Raw genomic sequence first — 19731 nt, forward strand, 5'->3', positions numbered from 1 at the left:
CCCTTGTATCAGCTGGAGTGCAGCTCCCCAACATTTTTGCTTGAATTTATTCCCTCAGGTACTGACATTTAGACTAGGCTATATTAATTCTGATTCCAATTTTATTATTTAAAAAGTATATATTTTTAAAAATTCTATACTTGTATGCAAGATGAGCTATAGCCACGTCTGTTACAGTTAATCCCCCTGATACATCATAGCTGTCCCCAAAGCATAAGTATCTGATGACATGCCTACTTTGCTAAGTCACCTAATGTTGCCCAGTCTCCTAGATGGTGCTAGTTGGTGTTTAATTTGTCTTTTACTTCAATTGTGTTTGCCAACCAGTTACCTATAGATGCAAAAATAAAGGAAAATGAGTAATTCATAGCAAAGGCACCTGCACCACCTAGTGGTGGAGAATTGCTACAGCAAGTGCCTCTTGCTCATTCAGCCCACACTTCTTCCACTGAGCATCATAGAGGAACAAAACAGCAATTATATCTTAGTGAAAGCCAGCCAGACAAGGGCTGAGATGAAGCAATTGGTGCTATGTAAGACTGGTATTTGACCTTGGACTCAGGAACATCAGTGGCTAGCATGTTGCAAGCTGTCAGGTGTAGTTCCTTCCATCAGAATGAAAGAGGATTTGGCTGATGGGCAAACTTTGTGACTTGGCACAACAGCTGCTCAAAAACACTCGCTCAAAGTTGGATATGAGAAAGATACACTTGTGCATTCAGGCTCTAGTGCCTATCATGGTTGGGTTGCAGAGAGACACAAGTGCTCAGGAAGAGGTTTGGGGTCACTTGAGTATGGTGGTGGGTGCCTGCTCATCAGACATCTGAACTGACCCTCTAAATAACCTGTACCTAAGATTTCTTGACATCTTGATGTACCCAAAGGCACTGAACTTTCCAAGAAATCAACTCCTTTGTGCTGCCTTTTGGTAATCTTCTCCCAGTCCCATTTTTACATTCCCTGCATGGTTCATGAGAACCCTGGGAGGTTAGAAGTGGTTTCATATTGGTGGCTGCTAGGAATGTCCTTTTGCAAAGCTGTCAATGGGAGGAGAATTCAGGCCAGTGTCTGGTGTGGTCTGCAGCAACTATCTTGACTTGTTTAAGTGAAATAAAATAGACTAATATTACACTTTGACACACAAATCATACCTCAACTAAATAGAAATGGTGTGCAAAATTTGTCTTTTCTCTTAACAGTAATTTCCTCCCCATCATTGCATCTTCCCTGCCAAATGTTTGTTAAATGGGCCCAAGCCAGATGGTGAAGTATGCAATAAGACACAGACCTTTGCCTTGTTAGTAGGTTTATTCACAATGCAGTATGACAGATCTCTGCCTCTTAACTATTAACCCCGTGTCCCAGCTGACTCTCTTTATATATGCTTTGTCCTTAAGCAAACAATGCCTGTCACCTGTGTATCTTTAACAACATAATCAACCAACCGTTAACAATATTTTCATTGAAAACCTAATGATTTCCTCCCAGATCTGCACTGGTGTTTATTTCAATAAAGCTGAAAAGTTGTTAGGATGCTGCTGTACTGCTTTAGAAAATATCCTAACTGAATATCTTGTCCTGAGAGAGACTCTGCCCCTGTGTTAAGGGGATGATGACTTTAGGTCTGAGGTGAGGAGAAATTTCTTCATTCAAAGGGTTGTGCATCTTTAGAACTCTATACTCAAGAGGGCTGTGGATACTCCATCATTGAATGCATTTAAGGCTGAGATGGGCAGATTTTTGGCGTCTCAGGGAATCGAGGCATATGGGGAACGCGCGAGAGTGGAGGTGAAGCCGAAGATCAGCTATAATCGTAATGAATGGCGGAGCAGACTCAATGGGCCGTATAGTTACTCCTGCTCTTATTTCTTATGTTCTTATTCAGAACAGATGCCCAAGATATTGCCAGATATCCTCAGCAGCTGAAAGCTGCTGTGTTGCAATGATGGCTGACTTTCATGATTATTTACACTAAGGTCCGAGAATTGTTGTGATTTGGGAAAATAGTCTTACATCAAATGAAAACCAGACTCAATGTTGTTGGAACGTGGTGTGGAGCTGGAAAGTTATGCTTCTTTCCATGTTTGTGTCATAGCCTTTGAATGAAGAAATTTGTACAAACCTTCAACAGCACAATTATTAATTTTGTCAATAGATGCATGGATTCTGACTTGACTGAATGTGTTAAATTATGCTTGGAATATGTTGCACTGTATTCAGACTAAAAATAAAAGTATCGTGCAAATTTGCTGGGATGAGCTCACTGTATGTTGAGGTTCTGTTTCATACTGTGTGCATACTTTGGGAAGCTTCCGTGTCCCTGAATGGTAGAATTATTGGGCAATGGTGTCTGGTGGTTAATAGTTTTCCTGGAAGAGCAGCTGCCTCTGACAAATGGTCAATATAATTGATAAGGAAAGAAGTCAGTGCCTTCCCCAGCACTTCACACCGGAACCTAGCATCATGCCTATAGATAGGCCACATAAATCAGTAACATGCGGTTGTTTGCAGACTGAACAAAGGATTTTGAAAGGATTGCAGTATTTCCATAGTATGTTCAGCTGTTTTAAACAACTAAAATCATCTTTAATTTTGTTAGGATGTTCACGTTAGTATAAATAAATTGGATGAGCCTCACGAAGTCCACATTCTGATTTTGTGTTTACAAATTAAAAACTGATGAGCTACTACATTCAGAAATTAGTTGAAATAAATTAAATCCATGTTTTTTTCCCCCCACTAACCAGTTACTGAGAGGTACTATATTTGAACAAAAAATGTATACAAAAACAAATTTGTATAGTGTTATTGGCCAATTGTTAAATCTGCTTCATAAAGATGAAAACTACAGTCAACCCATGCGAAGTGAGTTGGATGAACTAGAAGAGGAGATTAAAAGGAGAACTAAAGAAGAGGAACTGAGAAGAAAGAAGCTGCGAGAAAAGGAAGCAACTATGGTTTTCAACCCCCACCCAAGCAAATTCATGGACCTGGATGAGCTACAGAATCAGGGTGAGTGTTTGCCCACTGCCTGGTCCCGACCAGCAGTGAAACATTTGTTTCAGGCCCACGTTAAAGGAAACTAATTAAAGGCACTTGTGTTTCATTGCTGGGGTTCTAATAAACTCTGAGACCAACAAGCTACTGTCATTGTTTTCAATTTTGTACTGCCCACGTGCCTCCACTTCTCTGTTGGAGGGCTTCTGACCTGGCTGTCGAGTCCTGTGACATTGGAGTTTACTTGTTTCATTTTAGAGAGTGCCGTTGATGCGGAGAGTGTTGTGTTCTTGCCGTTGTTGGCACCATCATTATGCAAGTTCCTGTTATGTTGCTGAGTATTCTTGTGTTCATAGAATCATTGAATGGAGGCCTTTCAGCCTGTTGTGTCTGTGCCAGCTCTGCAAGAGCAGCTCAGCTAGTTCCACTCGTCCACCCTTTCTCTTCAGGTGCTTATCTTTCAAAAGGTGAAAACAGCAGCCTGAAAATGCTATTTTTTTTTTAAAAAAGTCTCTCAATAAATGCTTGTTACTCTTTATTGCCATGAAAACACTGAAAGATTTCACACAACTTTTAGCAATGTATTATACAAAATTTTTGTTTTGAAAGAATTTGTTGCTGAAGAAAGAGACTTGTCTAAGTTTTTCAACTTGCACTCATCAGGACACTTGCAAGAATATCTATAAGGGGGAAAACAACAACTTACACTGTATGTGAAGAGAGTGCTGATTGGTTAGCAAGTGGTGTTGCTGAAACGGACACAGTGTATGTTCTTTCTGTTTGCAAAGAACAGGGTCCTGTGTATTAATATATGTAGCTTCCAGTACACGCAGATGTGCCACATTGCAGCCCGACTGACGATCTTAAATTGGTTGTCAGCGTAATCCTTAGCACATTGAGGATTATTTAGCAAATGTCATCGAATCACGGAATCACATCTAATGTTGGATGCTGTGTTTTGAGTTTTGCAAGCATGGGCTGGTTGGATACAGTCTGTACCCTGCCTGTTGAGAACAGTGAATGGGACATGCTGTTTGATATGAACCACCACTCTTTGGGACATACCTAGCATCATACTGGCACTGAAATTCATATGCCACATTACTCATTTGTGTGTTAAGCAGAGTGTTTTTTTGGCAAAATGACAGCCATTCTTCGCTGACTCATTCCTCAGGGCAATGCCTTGACCAATCAGGGTCAAACTGCCTGCTTTAAATTTCAAACAATGCTTGGCAGTTAACTGTCAGTCACCATCAGTGGTGTATTCTCCATGGCAAAGCCACTTGCCAACCAATCAACACTCTTCACATACACTATAAATTGTTGTTTTCCCTCTTATATTGGTATTCTTGCGGGTGTCATGATGAGTGTAAGATGAAAAGCTTAGACATGCCTCTTTTATCAGCAATACTCAAGTTCTGTACTACCAAAGAATTTGTTCTTGTGTAATAAATTTCTGCCACCGCTATGTGTCCATAATACCAAGAAATGTTCTTTATTCAAATGCATGTAAAAAAATTTGGTGTTGCTTCTGCAGGGAAGACTGACAAGTTTGAGAGGTCATTGCAGGAGGTAGATTCTCTATTAGAACAGTCTTTCCGTCTTGAGCAAAAGGATGACTTGGCTGCAGCGCTCAATCTCTGCAATGAAGCTGTGTGTAAGTAAGCCTAACTGCCTCTGCTGCTTGCAGACTAAATGCTGTTCTAACCAGTTATGATATTTTACCCACTAAAACCTGTTCTTTATTTGGCTATAAACTGAAGCAAAACTTGCCAGTTATCCACTTCTTCTTTGTTTGCATGCCTTGTTCCTGCTCAGAAATCCTTCAAGCATCAAAAATTACCTTGAAATTATTTCACAGAATATTTTTTATGTAGAATTTAAAAATATAATTTACAAATATCTAGTTTTTCGAATTTGAAATAATATTTTAACCAAAGGTTCTTTCCGTTTTTAATTAAGTTCAAAATTTAGTTATGTCTATTCTAAAATGCCCTTTCTAAGGGAAACCTTTTCAAAAATGGGCTTTATTTTAATTTCTCATTTGGTTTTAGCCAACTTTGTATAAAAACGGCAGTTTCTTAGATTCATTATTGTAAATACAATTTAACTGGCAATTTTAAAACTGATACTGCTAGATTTTGCTTGAGTATGCAGATTGTCAGTGCAATAAATTGGATAAATGTGAATTGCTTTTTGCTCAATATTTCTTTCATGCCTTTGAGCACCCTAAGCTATTGAGGGCCAGCATAGTGATGATGCCACTCATTCACTTTACTTTGACATTTGCTTAACTGTGTGGCTATGCATATTCTTCGTAGGATATGTGATTCAATAAGCACTTGATGTGACATTAGATAAGCCTCTGTGTGCAGAACACCTTTATGTAATTAAAGCTGTATCACATTGCTGTTACAAATCACTGCTTAACATTTCATTAGAACATTTTGTGATTTTCTCATACTTCTGTTTTACAACTGCATGTTGTTTGGGTCTGCGTGTGCATTTTTTTTCTGCTGTTTTGCATTTTAGCTAAACTAAGACTTGCTATGCATGAAGGCAGTGCCATCACACACAGCAAAGCCCTTGCTGATAAGAAGCTCCATGTTTGCATGAAGAAGGTTCGAAGTCTGCAGGAGCGCATGCAACAATCCATCCACTCCCCTCCACTGGGGAACCCCGTGACTGAATGCAAAAGGTAGTATCTTAGGATCAAGAGGGACAAAATGTCAGATAGAAGCCAGATAAGCATTGATATTGCAAATAATGCCTTGAAAATAAGACTTATTATTTTATAGAAAGTGAACTTGATGTTGGGCAAAATATTCAGTAACTGTACAAATTATATATTTATTATAGTGCCTTATTTAAAAGAAATACACAAAGCTGCTATGAAATACTGTGTCACTTGTACTGAATTAAATGAGACTGTTCTTTGGGGTTAAAATTGTAATGGAACATGTATTATTATTAGCTATGGTTCATTAAATTTGAGTGACTAAGGCAGAGGACTGTGAGATGTTGGCAACTCTTTTAGAGGTTCATTTTAATTTCTAGTCCCATGAGAACAACATTTGCAGGAGATATTTAGAAATATACATGCTGATTCTACTGCAAAGAAGTTGTACAGGATTTTATTTTCTCATGAATTCTAACTATTGATTCGTAGCTTTTCCACCTTGCCCCACAACAATTCCTTAATCGGGACAGTAAGTAGAATTCAATACCATTTGAAATAAGTAACAAAATGCTGATGTGAGATTTTAAATGTCGTGTTCAATTAAAGCTCGTATTTATTGATAGCAACAAGCAGTATGTATTTGGCTCTGGCATTGAATTTTTTCCAGTGTTCAACTTCAGAAATAACACAGTTGTTTTTATTTCAGTGTGCAGGCTAGCCAGGTCCAAGTACTGTTAACATCAGAGAGAGTAATGGAACCCATTAGTGAACCAGATCACAGGCCCAAATCTTCCCCAGTCCTATCAGCCTCCCATCACCAACTTGCCCAACATGCATCCAGGTTATACGATCCTCATTCGGAGTCGCATGGCAAAGCTTCTGCTTCATTGGCTTCTGAACTGAAACAAAACCAATCTGCCAGATATACCACTGAGCTTCCATCTCCCCACAATTCCAATTGGGTTCCAGCTTTTCTCACCGGGGAGAAGATGGAGGAGAAATGTGTAGCTGGTGCAATGCCCAAACATCAGATGAAGAATATTGATGAACCAGTGGAAGAAAAGGAAGAATTGGACTGTTCAACACTCAACCATAAACTGACAATGAACAAACATGGCTCCATGCCACTGCTTACAGCTGAATACAGAGACATGAATCTGATGTTTCCATCACCATCTCCCCACATGCAGGTGTTAACTCAAAAGGATGAAATAGATGTCTATTCAAACAGCAACCCTTATTCTGTAACCTGCAATCCTGTATATTGCAATTCAAGACAGTTTAGCACAACTGATACCAAAATCTTTCCATGTACAACTTTGTCTTCCACAAGCTTGAACTGGTCCGCTGAACCATCTTCTACTTATCAACCACATAAAAGTGATTTTAGTTTGGATTTCAATTCAGCAGTGTTTGATGGCTCCCGTTCACCCAAGTCCAAGACAGCAGTTGATAGGGTTAATGTAAAGTCAATGGCAGCACAGTTTCAAAGGCTAAATGTTAAGTTGAGCCAGAGAAATCATGAAGGTAATTATAGAAGTGATTGTTCAAATTTTCCACCAAAGACATTTGATCAAGAAATATCCCAGCTACCTCTGACTTTGCATCAAGAGGTGGGGTCTCTCCAAGGCAAGGATCAGTTGGCCAGTGCAAAATGGTCTTCTGACGGCATGTATTCTCCCCAGGTTTCAGATAGACTTTTAGACTGTAAAGCTGAGGTGCCTGTTACTCCATCTACGTCTGCTTATAGAGCAAACACTGATGCTGCTTCAAGAGATGTAAACACTCACTCCAGAGGATCAGGTTTTCCTCCTGATGCTAAGGCAGATGAGATATATGGACAGCGATGCCAAAATGCTGTTAAATCGTTTTTCAGGGAAACCAGTTATAACACCTCTGAACCAGAGAGACAGCAAAATGAGTTTTCCACTAGTACTGCTTCTGTGCCTGTAGACAGATGGATTGGTGGTGATAGAGAACATTACATGTCACAACCAGATTACAAAAGCACTGAACAGCATCACCTACGTGGTAATCTGCATAGTCAAGAAAATAACACACAGACTCATGGAAAACAACAAGTGCAACCATTTAAGAGTACAAATCAGGATATGGAGCTGGAGTTTTCAGAGCTGGAATCCCTGTATCAAGCAAGTTTGCAGGTTTCCGAGAATACCAGATATTCACCAGCCAGACTGTTGGCTGAGAATGCCACCAGACAGAGCAGCACTAAACCAGGTGAGAGGACTCAACAGGATAAGCAAACAACAGACACTTGCCAAAAAAATTGGAAGTGATCAAAATTTGAGTTTATCTTTTATGGTGTTCAGTAGTTAATAATAAATTGCTTGGTTGTTGAATATTTTGTTTAAGCCATGAGATTTAGTTGGAACTAGCAGAGTTTGTTGAGAGGAGCACTTCAGCTTGACAGTGCAAGGAAGGTCAATTACCATGATAGATTAAAGTGTCATCACTAAGACATCTTGAGTTAATGATCATATCAACTCAACTTGGCATCCTTGAGCTGTCTGGCTCATTAATTTCAAGCCATTTGTGGATTATGCAAATTAAAACAGACTAAACTACAAAAGATTTATTAATCTCCATGTACAGTTTGATAACAAAGTTCCCCTCCCTGACCCGACATTAGTTGACATTGTAAATCGGTCCCGCCCCTCATGTAACATATCCTCTCTCTTTCAAACCTGCTGTCATCACCTTCTTTAAAAAAAAACCACTTATTTTTCCTTGCAAACTACCACCTCATTTGCAACCTTCCTTTCCTCTCTCAAGTTCTTGAAAATGCTGTCACCTTCTAAATCCATAACCATCGTTCATGCCAGTCCCTGTTTGAAACTCTGCAGTCAGGCTTCTGCCTTTGCCACAGCATCAAAACGTCCCTAAACAAAGTCACAAATGCCAGCCTTTGTGACTCTAACACAGTGAATTATCCCTCTTGGTTCCTGTCTTCTCCACAATCTCTGAAACTGTCAATCACCTCATCCTCCTCTATTGCCTCTCCTCCACTCTCTAGTTTGACAGGGCTGCCTTCATTTGGTTCCACTCTTACCGGTTGATCATAGCTGGGAAATTTTGTAACAGTGGCTCCCACCATTATCCCAAGAGTCCCTGATAGATCCATCCTTGACATCCTGCTCTTCATCATCTACATGTTATCCCTTGGTGACATCATCCATAGACATAGGCTTACTTTCCACATGATGATCACACCCTGGTCTTTGATAGAATAACCATATTTTTAAATTGTTTTCCCCTTCTACTTTGCTAATCACCTGTTACATTCTTTGGTACCTGGGGCCAGGTGTCATCATGGTTATGGATTTGGTAGGTAACAATGTCATAAACCTTTGCCATTGATCAAAAATCAATGCATGTTTACGTGCTTGGAAAGATATTAATGCAGTTTTGGTAAGAGGTTTTGAAATGAATGTCTCCTTCATTGAAATAGTTGAGTAAAACTATTTCTAAGCTAAATTTCCATAGCTTAATAAATATGGCTTGTGCGCTGGATGTATAAAGAAGTGTCTGTCACAGCTCCAGGTCATTCCTCAGGTTGGTGCATATTTTGACCTTATTTGCCATGTGTTACTGAAGGTGCAAAGAAAGAAACCAAGGAGCATGTCTCTGATGTTCCTGGTGGGCTTGGGCAGCTTGTTCGTAGCATGCAGTCTTTTGAAGAATGCAGCATTAATCCTCAGCTGGTTGGGTATCAAAACAACAGAGTTCTGCTGACAGTAGACATTCCATTATATATGCCAACCTGTCCATTCTTTCTGAGTTTCAGCTTCCTTCTATCTGGACTTTTTGAAGGTTAGTTAGGAAACCTTGGTGCTAGTTACTTCAGAGACAGCAAAGAATGAGGAAGGTACATACGTCTCATTGGTTGAGTTATCTTAGTCAGAATTGTTATAAAAGGTTCTTTAAATTAAGGGTGGTCTTCCTTATGGAAATAATCCATCTTTACAATCCCCTGGTGAATTTTAAACGTGATGTTAAATCTTAATCTCAGACAATTAGTTTGAAAATAAATATGGTAAACTGCAATATTACAGAGAGGAGATTGGAGTGTACAATTGGCTGCAATGGTCTGATTCCCTCTGAAAAATTCTTCTGTTGGGAAGCTGAAAATGGTACAAACCAGATTGACTGGTAGCTTTACAAAGTGAAGTCATGCATTCCTCCATCAGACATTATGTTGCCAGACTAAATGTGGAGGCAGAATTTGAACTGTACATTCAGATTACCTACGACATGATGGAAGGATGTAATGTTCTTGCTAGTAGCCTGCTCATGATGAATTGTAGATCCAGTAAATTAGGGCTTAGTTCAGTTGGAACAGCAGTTTTAAAACTTCATTGTGTTGGAGAATCCTATAAATATTAACATGCTCCAAGGAAAGACTATTGTCTTAAGTCCCAAAAGACACTTTCCCATGGAAAAGCCATGGTATAATTGCAAGGAACTTCTTAATCAAAATACGGCAACAGAGAGTGATCTGTTGATGATTCACAAAATTGTTACACAGGGTATGCCTGATCCCAGATGGACACATAGCTGATTTCCACACAGATCCCATTTTGAAAGTAGTGCAACATTTGTCGATTTTAAGGCTCTGGACCAGGCTTGTCCAACCTTTCTGCATGAGGGACCACATTTCAAACTTTTTCTCAATTAGGGGTTGTAGTGGTGGGTGTGTGATTGTCAGTGTGCACGTTTTGAAGACTGGGCCTTCAATGCTGATTCTCCTTTTCTTGTCTGAAATCATGGGGGTTCGGGGTCACCATCATTGTATTCATTGATAAGCATTATGGGTAGTTAATGGTGATAATTTCCAGTCCTGCTGTAGAAATGTAGTTTATCTCAATTGCTCCTCCTGTAATCCATAAGCAAATAAGAGCAAGTGAGTTGGGCTCTGTCTGTAAGGGTTAGGGAAAGTATAATAAAGTTTCCAGTATATACTCCCCTCCCCTCATACAGGTAGCCGCATCTGATTGGACGAGCAGCTCTACAACACCTTTCAAATCTACTTAGCTGTTCTACCTTGTATCTTGGACAATGCTTAGTGAGTTGCATGCACAGGCGTGGCAGGCCAGAATTTGGCCCGCAGGTTGCCTGTTGGACAAGCCTGCTCTGGACTGTACTGAAGAACAAGACCACCAGAGCATCACTGTGATCAGATATAACCAGGCACCAAACAGAAATTTCCAAAACCTTTTCTAAAAACTGTATAATGAATTTTTACTGAGGTTTACATAGAATTACTAGGGCCTTGATGAACCTCTTGCTTCTCAGGCAATCTTTAGGAATTCCATAGTTCAGGAATAAAGAATAATAGACAAGTGCCACCCTTTGAAGACTGGGCTAATTAAAGACAGCTAACCTGATTAATAACTAGCTATTTAATGAGCTCTTTTAATGTGTTAATGTCTCCCTGATTTTTGTACTTCCTCTAGTTTCTGCACATACAGTTACAAGAAAACACTCCTCTTTGCCCGGAAGAGGTCGATCAAAGACTCCAACTGCAGAGATTGAGCGCAATGCTTATGCAGCATTACCCTATGGAGCACCCATACCAGTCAGTAGCAAGGTACTGAAAACTTACTAGGAAAAATACTCACTGTCCGTTTTCTTTACAAATTTTATTCAGAAGTAAATAGAAATTGTCTTTCCTACCCTTATTCATAATAAAGTATGAAATTGCCTATCGTGGACTAATTTACATTGAATTGACAGTTTCTCTCAGGCTATCAGGTGGTTTGGAGTTTGGAAACACCATCATGGTGAATTGGGGGAAGGGGTACACTCCCAAATTGAAGTTAAAGCAAAAGGCAAGTTCTGTGGAGTCCATTTAATTCACAGTCGTCCACTATTAACAATTTTTTAAAAAACCTTGTTTTTAAATAAAAGTTTGAGTTTCCTCAATGTTGCTGATGAGGAAGAACCATTATTCTCCCCAACCACAGAGTCACTGCATTATTTCAGTGGGTGTGGTGACTTAGCATCAACATGGAAGCAGCTGGAACTACCTAACCATTGGGAAAGCTATGGTTAGCTCTTGCTCGATTGGGCAATACAAACAGTGCTTTAGTGGGCAGCACAGTCTCCTTATCACGAACCTGCAGAAATGAAGCACTGCATCAGCATGAAGAATCCATCTAAAGGCCGGTGAAGAACCAGTTATAATTATTGACTAGGTGAATCAAGGTTAAGAGCTTGCTATTCTATTGCATTATATGCCACCAGGGATTACATTGAGTCCCTTGTGGAGTCTCATTTCGGCTCAGAACTGTACTTGGAACAGGAATGAGTGACACGTAGCAAATAATGCATGAAAACAAATGGTAACTTCATTAAAGAGAAAGGAAGAAAGACAACTTTATTGTAGCATAAATGGTAACCTGAAATTGGGCAGTTCAAGACAGTGCCCCAAAATGGTAAAACAATCCCAAATTGGACTGTTCCCTAAAATGTTACAATTTCCCTTGGTTCTTACATCACTAGGTCAACGAAGAACCTTGCAGGGGATGGACTCTCCGGCCAGTCACTCCATCAATGCCCCTTCCTCTGTAGCCTTCGGTGGTTGACTATTCCACTCCCGCTGCAGCCCTAAATGCTGGATGCTGTGCCCCTGTAAGCTCAATTTCTGGCTCCATTCCAGTCTTCCAAGGCTTCCCTCAAGACTTTCTTAAAACATAAGTCTGGCAATCATGAGTCCTTATCAAATTCCCCATAGGCACTGCAAGGTTTGCAGATTTCGCAATATTCGGGCTGTTTACACATCTCTTTGATGGTGTTTCTCACCTGCCATCAATCAAGTTATACTGTCTATCAATCAAACTCCATAGTTGACCACCCCATGTGCAAGGTTATCCACTGCCCTGGCTTGGAGTTCAAGGAGCATCGAATGCAAAGAAGAATTGATTCCTGTTAAACAAATAGAAAGCAACTTTTATTTTGGCATATCTAGCACAAAAAGGAAAAACAGTAGTTTGGACAAAACAGCAGCTGTGAACATGGCCTGATCAGTATAACAACAAAGCCTTGGGGAAAAAATAAGTCCACAGTTAATAATATCACTACTGATTACTATTGATTAATTATTTAACTTAAAGTACAATCACACTTAATTTGTAGACCTTGATTTAAAACTAACTTTTAAATTCAATACAGGCTTAATACAGGTTCTCTTAAAATCAAGAGCAAAACAGCAATAAAATGCAAAAATATAAAATTGCAGAAAGTAACGATTGCAGGCCTCAGGCCTACAACATGCATAAAGCAATCAAATTAGTTAATACATGATCCAGCTGTAATTCAAACTTTTCCCAAGACGTAACCTTTTGAACTGTTCTCCAATTGTCCACGATTTGGATGCTTCCTTTCAGTGTAAGTTCTGCCATATTTAGTGAAGTTTACTGTTAAATTCATTCATGACCAATATAAATGACAGAATTTCTAGCAAAATCTCCATTCTTTAGCTTTTGCTAGATTTATTCTTAGCTCCTGAATTTGAAAGGGCATATATTTTGCATTGGTGTATAACTTCCACTCCTGGCTATTAGTGTTAAATCGATCTCATTTATTTTTATCTTCTAACCTTAGAAGATGCAATTCAATGAATTTGGTCCAAGAGAAAATGAGGAAAACGATGATTACAGTGCAGAGAATTTCCGTCGTATTGCTCGCAGCCTGAGTGGAACCATTCTTGCTAACAAAGATAATCCTGTGGGTACTTCTCACAGTGTTGTAAGTAAACTTCCTGCAGCAATTTTGGACCTGTAAATGCGAGAACATGTTTTGTGCACGAGTGTTAGCATCTTAATGAACCCTTAGTGAGTTGCATGACATTGTAGAAGAGGTTTAGGGGAATAAATTTGAGGCAATTTTATTTTCTTTACGGAAAGTCTCTGCATATAACAGTTATGTCCGTTTATGTTGCAAGGAAACAACAAGAAAACACGTGGAGCCTCGGAAAAGATCGGTCAGTTCCTCTTCCTTGCCCACATTCCAAGCTCCTTCCCATGATCCTCATGTGTTAACCTCTTTCCCTCAGCACCACCCCAACCTATCACAGCACCTTTCGTCTGATCCATTGTGGCCAAGCAAGGCTGGTGAGGCAAACAGAGCATCAGGTAATCTTGGCTTCTCTACTTGTATCTCCTTTTGTGTGCACTTATCCATAGTGTGTAACGTTGCAGGACTGTCTGTCCTTGTCTGGCCATTTCCCTTCCATGTTGTATTGTTATCTGAGCTGCTCTTCAAACATGAAATTAGCAACATGGTAATGAAGTTGCTGGCAGAGTGACCTTGCAAAGCGATTGTATTTTACAATATAAGACTATTTTTTGTTGTTTACTGGCAATATGTGCACAGGATAACATTGATTCCACCAAGCACCAAGGCTTTATAATTATCCATATTCAGCAAATGGCAGTAATTTGAAAAACATTAATACACTATAATTTCTGATAGGTTCATGGCATTTGCAGTTTTTATACTAGAGTAATACTAGCAGAGACCTGCAAAATATTTGTAGTGAAGTTAGTGTCTTTATTGCAAAAGTACTTCTTTAAATCCCCATCCCCATCCCCATTCTATGTCATCCCATCCTTTTCAATCATCTCCATCCTATCCTTTCACCCTTCTCAATCACCGTCATCACATCTTCCATCTCACCTCTTCATTCTGTGCTGTCCTTCTCCCCCATTCCACATCTCCTACGCCTTCCCCTTCCCCCCTTACTGTCCCCACTCCTATACCACCTACCACTCCTCCTGTCCCTACACCCACCAATCCCTTCAGCCAGGTTAGCTTTGTTGTCATGTTACCCATACTTTCAGCTGTTCTTCTTCTCCACTAACACCCTTCGCCCTGCCGCCTTCAGCAACTGTTGGCAGCTGTATATGACACACGCTCTAGTCGATACATCAGAGCATCCAAACCTCAAAGCAGCAATCGCTAACTAAAATTCACAGAAAAGTAAGGCTCTTTTTTGAGGGGATGAACAGACCCAGCTTCGAGCTCCATTCCTCACATTTTCTGATCTCAGCTTCCATTTGTCGGAAGAAATTGAAATGTCTCCCGTTTGTCGGGGCTGGGGTACCTTAGCATTACAGTAAAACATTATAATATTTAGCCAGTTGTCATCCCACATGTACAAAATTTCCCTGAATCAACATTCAATTAATCAAAACAGTTCAGACAAACAAAAGCTGCATATAGATATAAAATTATTGAATAACCGAGAACAAAAGATCACAGGTTTGCAACGTGTTAAATCTGATGCATTGTAACTGGATGCAATGTTATAGAATACAGGAGTTGATTAGAATTGTTTATGTCCACTTGAAAAGGAATTGGAGTACAAGAATAAGTAAGTCTTGCTACAATTATGCAGGGCTTTGGTGAGACCACACGTGGAGTACTGTGTGCAGTTTTGGTCTCCATGTTTGAGGAAGGATGCACTTGCATTAGAGGCAGTGTAATGAAGATTCACAGGATTGGTCCCTGGGATGAGAGGGTTGTCCTATGATGAGAGGCTCAGTAAATTGGGTCCATATTCTTTTGAGTCTAGAAGAATGAGAGGTGATATCATTAAAACATACCAGATTTCAAAGGGACCTGACAGGCTAGACACTGGAAGATTATTTCTGCTGGCTGGAGAATCTAAAGCATGGGCATGGCCTCAAAATAAGGGGCTGATTGTTTAGGACTGAGAAGAGGAGAAATTAGTTCATTCCAAGGGTTGTGAATCTTTGGAATTCTCTACTCCTGAGAATACATTTAAGGCTGAGAATAGCAGAATTTTGGTCTCTCAGGGAATCCAGGGATATGGGGAATGGGAGGGAAAGTGGAATTGAAAACCAAGATAAGCCATGATCATATTGAATAGCGGAGCAGGCTAGACAGGCAGTTTAGTCTACTCCTCCTCCTATCTCTTGTATTCTTTTGTACTCTGAAATTGCTACCATTGGGATCTTGTAAAACAAATTTTAAAATACTTTAAAAAGGATGTCGAGGCTATATAGAGAGAGATTCACTAAGATGGGGCCAGCGATGAGAAACTTTAAATATGGGTTAAGATGAAAGAAACTAGGGCTCCCTTCACTACAACAGAGAAAATGAGGAGATCTAATTAAGTTGTTCAATGTTACGAGAATGAATGAATAAATAAATAAGAGAAAAATATTTCCAGTGTTCATTGAGCCAGTAACTAGAAGTGCTGACTTATGATAATTAAAAGATCGAGGTCAGGCGGTGGGGTTAGGAGAAGTGTTTTTAAGTGCAGGTTTGTCAGAACATGAAATGCTGCACTTGAAACACTGGTGGAAACAGGATTAATCATGATTTGTCAAATGGAAGTGAATGAATGTTTGAAAATGATAAATTTGAAAGGATACAGAGAAAGGGCGAGAGACTGTAGCTAAGTGGGCAGCTCTTTCTGAGAGCCAGTGTTGGTGTAATGGGCCAAAAAGTCTCTTTCAATGCTGAAGATGAGTAATGAATGTTGCTGATCTGCAGGGCCATTGATGTCATTTAAAAGGCAATTTGTGAAAGTGAAGGACTTGAACAGTGTCTTGTGTTTAATTGATCTAACATCTGCAAATTTGATAAATGCAGGCAAAATGTTGTGCTCATATCTAAGACAGTAACGGACACCTAACACTACAGTATCAGGCAGCTCTGTACTGAAGACTTTAAGCCAGATTCAGCGAGGAATTGGTGGTAAATCTCTGATAAGATGCATAAAAAGACAATGATTTGCACTAATTCAGAGAAACAACTTGTGGGGAAAATGGTGTCTTGATAAAAATATGTTTCATGACTTGAAAATAAATGTATGTGTACAAAATGCAGACTACGGTTGGAATTTCTGTGAGGATTCTTATGTTCTGCCAGAACTTTGGCAGAAGATCATTTGGGTCAGCCATTTCTCCAAGCTTTCTACCAAAATTACAGTGGATGACTGGGAATCTATATGAAAGTTCTTGTCCTGGATTTTTGAATGTGTAGTTAATGCAGTTTTGTCCCTAATCAAAATTCCCAGTAATTTTACGAACTTAACTTACTCTATTTCTTGTGAAAGCAGACAAGAACATCGAAAAATTTCTGGCTGTGTTTGACCGGGGTGAAGCTCTCAACCATGAGAACTACCAGAGTGTTGCAGTAAATTATGGAACACTGCCACGCTTTCAGAAGAGTTGGACCAAAGGACAGAGACCCATCAGAAAAGACCAGATGCATGTTGAGAATAAGAATGCATTCAAGCAGAGATTGACTCACAGCAACCAAACTGTTCTGCCAGACAAAAGAAAAGTTGAGCAACTTTGCAGAGATCCATCCAGCATAACAGGGTTGAGCAGGCCCCCTCACCAGACTAGGACTGAGGTACGCAATAGTTATGGTCACTCTGACCATTTTGCTGTGCATTACAGACCTGTGCACGGCGCTGGCCAAAACACTTTTCCAAAAAACAACGTGGCAAATACCTTAAATCTTCAAAAATCCCCTTACAAGTCTTCACACTCCAACACTCCAGGTCCAGTCCGTCTTGACGTTCCTCCAGATGAGGATTGGAGGAAGACAATTTATACTCATCCTCAGCCTAGTGAGAGGAAGCATTTGGTCCCTCATACTAGTTCAAGGACCAGCGGTACTGGTGTATATATCGGGCGGCCAATGACCGAACAGACCACTCCACAGTCAGGCACCAGGCGGCGTCAGTGTGCTCTATGCCAGCAGGTGTTTATCGATGCAGCCATGGTCTATTGCAAGAACTGTACTGCGTACATGGCACGGTTTAAGCCACAACACTGACCCCTTTGTGATCAAGGTCAGCCAAAACCAATGATCGTCTCAGAAGCATTTATCTTAAAGTAGGCTCATGCTTATACTAAACACTGGTACTGCCACTAACCTGAGGTTAACACTGTAACACTGATCACTTAGCAACTGTGATGTTGAAAATTAAAAGTGTTCATTTATGGGTTAGTATAAATGAAAAATGATGATGGCTAAAGATTGAATGTATTTAAGTTATAAAACCTGACATTTCTTTTCAGTTACTAGTTAGGAATTGTGTTTAAAGTTCTGATGCTGGATGTAATAACTGCACTGCTCTCCTGTGGATATGCAGAATTGATTTTTGCTGTATCACAGTCCTAGCCACACTATTAATTTGGATCTTTACACTGATATAAAATGTGCAGTGTTCTGCACTGCAGTATAATGATCTGAATACCACTTGTGGTTTACATGTCAAGTTGCAACAGGTATTTTCGGATGTAATTGTAGGGAAGACAATTTAATAATCCATTTAACTCATTCCAATTCTATCAAGTTAAATGTTATGTATGAGAATAAATACCAGCAGGCCACTCTAACATTGTATTTTAATCAATACCTCAAATTCTGTTTAAAACTCGGTGGTTCCAACATCTCAAAAGTTGTTAAAGGTGACCTTAAACTTATGCAGCAGGATCCCAGCTTATGTTCCACTGAAATTGCTCTCTCTGCTATTTTAGTAAAGGTGTTCACCATTTAATATAATCAAGTTCCACTAAAAGAGTGGGGAGAGGAATTGCATAGATCCATTAAGCTTCTGTAAGTCGTGTTTTGGCTGTTCTGCCGCTGAACCCTATTAATTATTTCAATGAAGTGAAGTGTCTGCATGGGAAATTATTGTTAGCTTCACCTGCAGCAACTCACTTGCAGCAACTTTGTTTTGTCAATTCTTGGGCTGAAAGGGGTTTAAAGATGAACAATAGACAAAATAATTCACCTTACAGTGTAGGTTTAATTCAATTGTAGTTCTAATTTGGTTGCAGCCTGAGGTAGTGCTTGTACTTACCATCTGTGAACAAATTGTTTTTTCTATATCACACATGAAGGAGCTAAAATGTATCTGTTACGACTGCCCACATGAAAGACACCTTGATAGTGTGTTCACTGTCCCATATATATGTATATAATTGAAATTCTACTTGATTGTAGGTCTGATGTGAGAGACAGCACATAGGTACTGTTTCACTGAGGGCCACCAGAGATGAGAAGCTGCTGTAAAAAAATAAAATGAAGGATGCAGGTTAAAATTTAATTCTGAAGAAGTATGTGTGTACCTGGTCACTGGGCATGAGTGCGGTGGTGTGAGAAATTGGGAAAAATTAGTTTTGATGTATGAAAATTGGATAGTTGGAAGGATGTTACAAGGCAGCAAGACAGTCATATTTAGAGGACTTCATCCATCAGAGTAAAGCTCCAGTTGCGGGCCCACATGAGCTCTGACTCTGATTGCCTTTAATTTCCTTCTACTCATCTGTTATTTTTATAATGTGTATGATTCTGATTTTTATTTGTGGCAGCCTGTAAAGTTTGTAGTGACTTGCCAGTATCCAGAACTGCTGAAGATCCATGTGAAATGTCACCAGTAAATGCTGTTGTAATGTCTGCAGATTCATGATGTTGATCATGCCGCTGGTGAACGGGTATTGAGAGGTACTTTCCTGCAGTGAGTACCGGGCCATTCACACCCTTGTGTATATCCTATAAGAACTCCCAATGATAAATTATAGGTGTACAGCTGTGGGATTAAGAGATTTTATTGTAGAAAACTGTTTACAGATTTTTACTGTAATTTCATACTTGTCTGCTTAGTAAAAGCTTGATATTCTTGCTAATGTATTACTGTTAAAATGTGTACAGCTTTTACAGCCAATGAAATGTGAATTCGAAAATTTCTGTACCTATTGGTATTTAATTGCAGTGCTAGAAAATGCGACTCATATTTTTGCAATAAAGTATCCAAATGTGCTAATAATTGGGCCTGTCGTCGTTTTAAACCTGATGATGAGTAAAAGGTTTAAGATGAAAACATCTTTTTTTCTTCACTCAGTAAATTGAGGCAATAGGAATTGCTACACTGGTTTGTTCCTTCGCTATCTGTGGAGGTTTATTTGCTGAGTAACTGAACCACACAGATGATAAAGTAAAGAAAGGTCTTGCATTTGTAAAGCACCCTTCATGTCATCCAAAGG

General features: G+C 39.6%; 1 protein-coding gene across 9 annotated transcripts in view; it reads left to right on the top strand.

Annotated features, from left to right (window-relative positions):
- usp54a (ubiquitin specific peptidase 54a) overlaps positions 1-19514 on the top strand; it is a 136648-nt gene extending 117134 nt beyond the window's left edge. For 5 of the 9 annotated variants that reach the window (XM_078530888.1, XM_078530889.1, XM_078530887.1 and 2 more), the window contains 8 exons: positions 2839-3012; positions 4535-4654; positions 5530-5695; positions 6384-7915; positions 11152-11285; positions 13301-13444; positions 13641-13830; positions 16788-19514. In XM_078530888.1, coding sequence (XP_078387014.1) covers positions 2839-3012; positions 4535-4654; positions 5530-5695; positions 6384-7915; positions 11152-11285; positions 13301-13444; positions 13641-13830; positions 16788-17515 — 3188 coding nt within the window. In that variant the 3' untranslated portion in view covers positions 17516-19514. Of the gene's footprint in view, positions 1-2838; positions 3013-4534; positions 4655-5529; positions 5696-6383; positions 7916-11151; positions 11286-13300; positions 13445-13640; positions 13831-16787 lie in introns of those variants that run through there. The other 4 variants (XM_078530891.1, XM_078530893.1, XM_078530894.1 and 1 more) reach the window with 4 other exon arrangements.
- Positions 19515-19731: the final 217 nt, after the last annotated feature.

This window comes from Cetorhinus maximus, chromosome 27 (assembly GCF_964194155.1).
Source record: "Cetorhinus maximus chromosome 27, sCetMax3.hap1.1, whole genome shotgun sequence".
In the NCBI taxonomy this organism is placed as follows: domain Eukaryota; kingdom Metazoa; phylum Chordata; class Chondrichthyes; order Lamniformes; family Cetorhinidae; genus Cetorhinus; species Cetorhinus maximus.